Source organism: Limulus polyphemus, unplaced genomic scaffold (genome assembly GCF_000517525.1).
Source record: "Limulus polyphemus unplaced genomic scaffold, Limulus_polyphemus-2.1.2 Scaffold1242, whole genome shotgun sequence".
Taxonomy (NCBI): domain Eukaryota; kingdom Metazoa; phylum Arthropoda; class Merostomata; order Xiphosura; family Limulidae; genus Limulus; species Limulus polyphemus.
In genome coordinates, this window is record NW_013666852.1 from 33,744 (window position 1) to 38,391 (window position 4,648).

A 4,648-nucleotide genomic window follows, 5' to 3' on the forward strand; every position below is an offset into this window, starting at 1 on the left:
TATATATATATATATATACACACACACATTTCACTATATTTATACGTAAATAAAGTTTATCATACTCACATGAATATAATTTAAGAAAATAATAATGTTAGATTTGTTTTCCAGATTTAAAACTTATTCAATTAATTTTGTGAAACATTGTGATGCTTTTTCCTTTTTATTTTTACGTTTAATCTTGTGTTATACTTTATTTTGTTCTCTTTGCAGTCTCTCATTCTGCTTTATACAATCTATATGCCGTTTGCAATCATAGTGGATCTACTTTCTCTGGCCATTATACTGCTTTCTGTCGTCATCCATACTCGGACGAGTGGCACGAGTTTAATGACAGCAAGTAAGAAATAACAAATAACACGTATTTAGTAGATTCTAATATTTAACAGAGAAAGTGGAGTTCAGTATTATTAAAAGCGTACCTTTACTTTTCACGCCTGTCACAACAGGCTGGTACTAGTGGAGATTTACTTGTTAGGTGCTAAAGGAGTACTTGGAGTGAAATATTAGATCATATTCCAGTATAGTTTTAACAAGGTAATAGCTTATTAGTGTTAAAGCCATAACAAAATACTACAATTGTTGTCTTTCGGTAAAGTTTAAGCATATATCAAACATTTTCAAAATATAAAAGTTTAATGTTTTTACAATTCCTATTAAGTGATAAAAGCAGAAAACATGGACACTGGTAATTAATTTTTTTGTTGTTGTTGTTGTTACTCAATACTTACTGTAGCTAGAAATTCTTTACCTGCTTGGATTTTCAGTATATAAGTAACTTTTATCAGAACCAGAAAGACTCTTGCAGTGCTTTATGTATTCACGTTTTTTTTTAAATATTGCTATAAAGCATTAAAATTATGAGTATTGCAGTTTAATAACGTTCAATGTTTTCTCCATGCCAGTCTGTTAGTGATGATTTTTTAAAGCTATTGAAAAGAAATGGACCAAAGACGCAAAAGTTTGGTGGCTCATAGCTTTTAATGCTAGTATTGGATTATATCCCTGAGGCGGACAAAACGCAAAGGTTAAATATATTTAAGCTGTAAAAATAGGCTGCAACATCTCCTGAATGAAAACTTTTCCAAGCATATTTATTAATTTGAACAACAATTATAGAAAGGTTTTTTTTTAACATTTTAACAAAGAAATGAGCTCATAAGTTTTAATTAAAGCTTTTTTTAGTCTTTTTTTCATTGACTAGGACAACAGTTGACTATCATTTTAAAAACTCTCAACTACAAGTCTGTTTAAAAAACCCACCATTAAGATTTGAGTCCGACCAAAGAGTCAGTTCGGAAAACAGAATTCGAATGATAGAACTAGTAATAATGAGTAGTAAGTACGTTTATAAAACTTAATGTAATTAATGTTTTAAACTTCTTTTTTTCAGGCGCTATTTGTAAATTGACACAATGCTCATTCGTGAACGGTATTTTATCATGCATGATCTATAGTTTAATAACTGGTCTGGCGTGGACAAAATATTTCCTAAACTGGTTCCGATAATAAGTTCAAAGCTTTCATAACTCTGTGTAATCAAACGTGAATCGTCTGCAATAATCGCTTTTAAGGAGTAACATGTAAACCATCTCATACTCTTATAGTAAACTATATATATATATATTCGGTATACTGATACCAAATGCGAAAGAAACACATAAATTGGGAGACATAAAGGTTCTCTTTCGTACAGGGTAGTTGTGGAGTTTTAGAATTGAACGTCACCATTTTATATGAGATTTAGTTTTGTTACACGATTATTATTACTTTATTCGGTCCATAGTTCATGAATTATTATTATTATTGTACTTATTTTAGTAAAAGGAAAGACTGATCTTATTTGAAAGTAAACGCATTCTGCGATTCCTCAAATTTTAAAAGAAGATAATTCTTTGAATTATTTAATTTCTGTTTCTAAACTGAAAAATATTCCTATGTATTCTTTAAATGATTAGTTTATACAACAGTACTTTTCTAATGTTGCAAGTGCTGTAAAAGTTTTAAAATTACTATTACATTAATTATATTCCGTTTCTTTTTCCTTATTTCTCGTCAGGGTTTCCAATATATCAACAAATTGTGTGGTCTGTCCAGAAGCCTACATTCTCTTTTATGAAATATCACGGCATTCATCTCACTTGTAAATAAAGATGTTTCGTACCATGTATATTGTTTTTGTATGATTGGAAAGCTTCTGAATGAAACAGAAATTTCAACTATTGTGGAATGAAAGATAAAAAAAAATACTAAGATAGTGAATATATGCAATTATGTTTTGTCTAACTAAGATTTTTATAATAGTTTAATTTTTGTCTCAGCTTAAGCATACTAATGAAAATGTGTTACATGTGACAATATTAGATGTGATTTATTATTCATACTGGTAACTTTTTATTTTTTATGGATTGTTTTATTGATAATAAATTATATCTTCGTTGTGTTATATCATGATTTTGAAATTGCTAAAAAGTATTCTTAAGACTCGGAAAATATTTGAACACCTATTGAAATATTTAATATCATGTTTTAAATTTTCCAAAGCTTTGAGACTTATAAGAATGACTAAATTTAATTATTCGTTAAATATTTTTGTTTCTCCTAGTTCTTAAATTCTTGTTTGATCATAATTAACCATATTTTTTATAATTATACTGGTAGTCTTATCGTATTGTTGTAACAGTTTCTATCGTTGGGCGTTTTTTTTTAATTTTTCGGTAAAGTTAATGCAAAGTCTAGTCCATTTATTTCGTCAATACGTTGCCCCTCCAAAATGAAACCCACTTTTGCCTGTTTTAATTTTGTCCGATTTTTAGCATGTTGTACAGAAAATATATCTTGATAACACTGGAGTGTAATTATTTCTCTTACAGTTGTTTTCTTATTCAAACCCATCCAAGAATTGATACCTGATACACTCAGGTCAATTCCACCAGTCCCTCAGTGGCACAACGGTATGTTTCGATATTCGTGGTGGGAAGAGCAAAGATAGCCCATTGTGTAGCTTCAAACAAACATTTCTACCATTTCCGATAAAATGCTCATGGTCAGAAATATTATTTTACAAAAACAGAAGGGAACGTTTTAAGGCCCAGCCGTTTCATAATCTTCGATAAAAACTTCCCATGAGTATCATTTAAAGACCTAATTCCTATTTGACATCTTGTTTACCTTTAACACACTTAAAAGAAATTATTGATATTCATTGTAACATTATATAACAATTTATTATTTTAAGCCTTTTGGAATTACCAATTTATTTTCTAACCAAATCCTTAAATTTTCTGTAAATCTTCCATCCTACCAGTCCTGTACTTTAACTAAATCGGCAAGCACATTCCAGTCCCAGATTTTCTATGCTTTCGAAAACAAATAACTTTATGATAATGATTAATGAGAAATTCCCTCACTATCTAAACCAATTGATCGTCTTTCTTGTTACAAGCAAACAAAAGTTAAAATATATTAGCGACAGATATGTGAATGCTAACTGAACCCGCCTTTATAGCCCTAACTCTTGTGTACACTTGTAAACCTATTACTTTTATTCCTCCCACCCTCAAAGCAATATTTACTCCTATATTGTTTCTTATTCTCTTGTTTCCTTAAATTCTTCTCCTAATCTGCTATTTCACCCTTTAATAAAGCAATTTCCCCCAAATACTTGCCAATGAAACGTACTCCATTTTTTGACCATCTGAAAGTCACAATCAAGCCCTTAATATTCCAAATTCACCCCATCTTGGGAGCCAACGTATCAAATATACCCCACTCTACTTATTCTTGAATTAACTCTTGTCATATTTGATTTTGCTAGTATTAATTCTGTATTATCAATATCGCTACGTAAGTCCAGTCCAATAAACATGAAGCTATTTGGAAGTTTATTGACTAATACTAAATATAAACAAACTTATAACACCAAATTGTTGTTTTTTATTTAATTGACAGTACAAAGCTTTGTGTTTTAGTGGAACGTTCTTGAAGAAGTTTTAAAGCAAAACGTTGATTGTCTAATTAAATAAAACAACAAGTTGGTGTATAAGATAGTTTGTTTCTAGTATTAAAAGTTCTCCTATACACTAATATGCACTATAGAAATTAAATAATTTATTGAATAACATCTAGATGAATTTATCTTTCACTAAAACCCCCATGTTAATAAATGTAATCGTTAGGTCCAGTTACACACATCTAACTGATATCCTTAAATAATTTACTAAAACACAGTGTTTAAATTATTAGCAGATGACAACTTATATATTTACCTAACGTTACTGCTTGAGATAATCCTTTATTACAATATAATATTCTAATAAAATAAAAGTTTTATTTGGCCTGTTCATCGTGGAAAGAATGTATTTTGTAGTCATAGGTTAAAGTTGCACTAATTCGAATATAAAACATGAAAAGCCCCAACAGGAGAATCTAACAGAGGAACTTGATAAGTTTATAAACCAAACCACTAAGTTACTGTTTTTTTTTCACGTTATAGTTCATAAACAATTATTAGAATCATTTATGTTTTATTTTCTTGAAAGTTTTCTTCAGTGAATGTTTTTATGATTAACGGTTGAAACTGATCTAAGCCTGATTACAAAAAATAAAATATAAATCATATACAGATTTTCAAGTTGGTGGTGCT

The 4,648-nt window shown here is 29.3% G+C and overlaps 1 protein-coding gene across 1 annotated transcript in view; it reads left to right on the plus strand.

Moving 5' to 3' along the window:
- LOC106462758 (ubiquitin carboxyl-terminal hydrolase 2-like) overlaps positions 1-4,590 on the plus strand; it is a 30,104-nt gene extending 25,514 nt beyond the window's left edge. Inside the window, exons 5-6 of the mRNA XM_013922709.2 lie at positions 217-343; positions 2,063-4,590. Of these exons, the coding sequence (XP_013778163.2) occupies positions 217-343; positions 2,063-2,150 (215 nt within the window). The 3' untranslated portion in view covers positions 2,151-4,590. The remainder of the gene's footprint in view (positions 1-216; positions 344-2,062) is intronic.
- Positions 4,591-4,648: the final 58 nt, after the last annotated feature.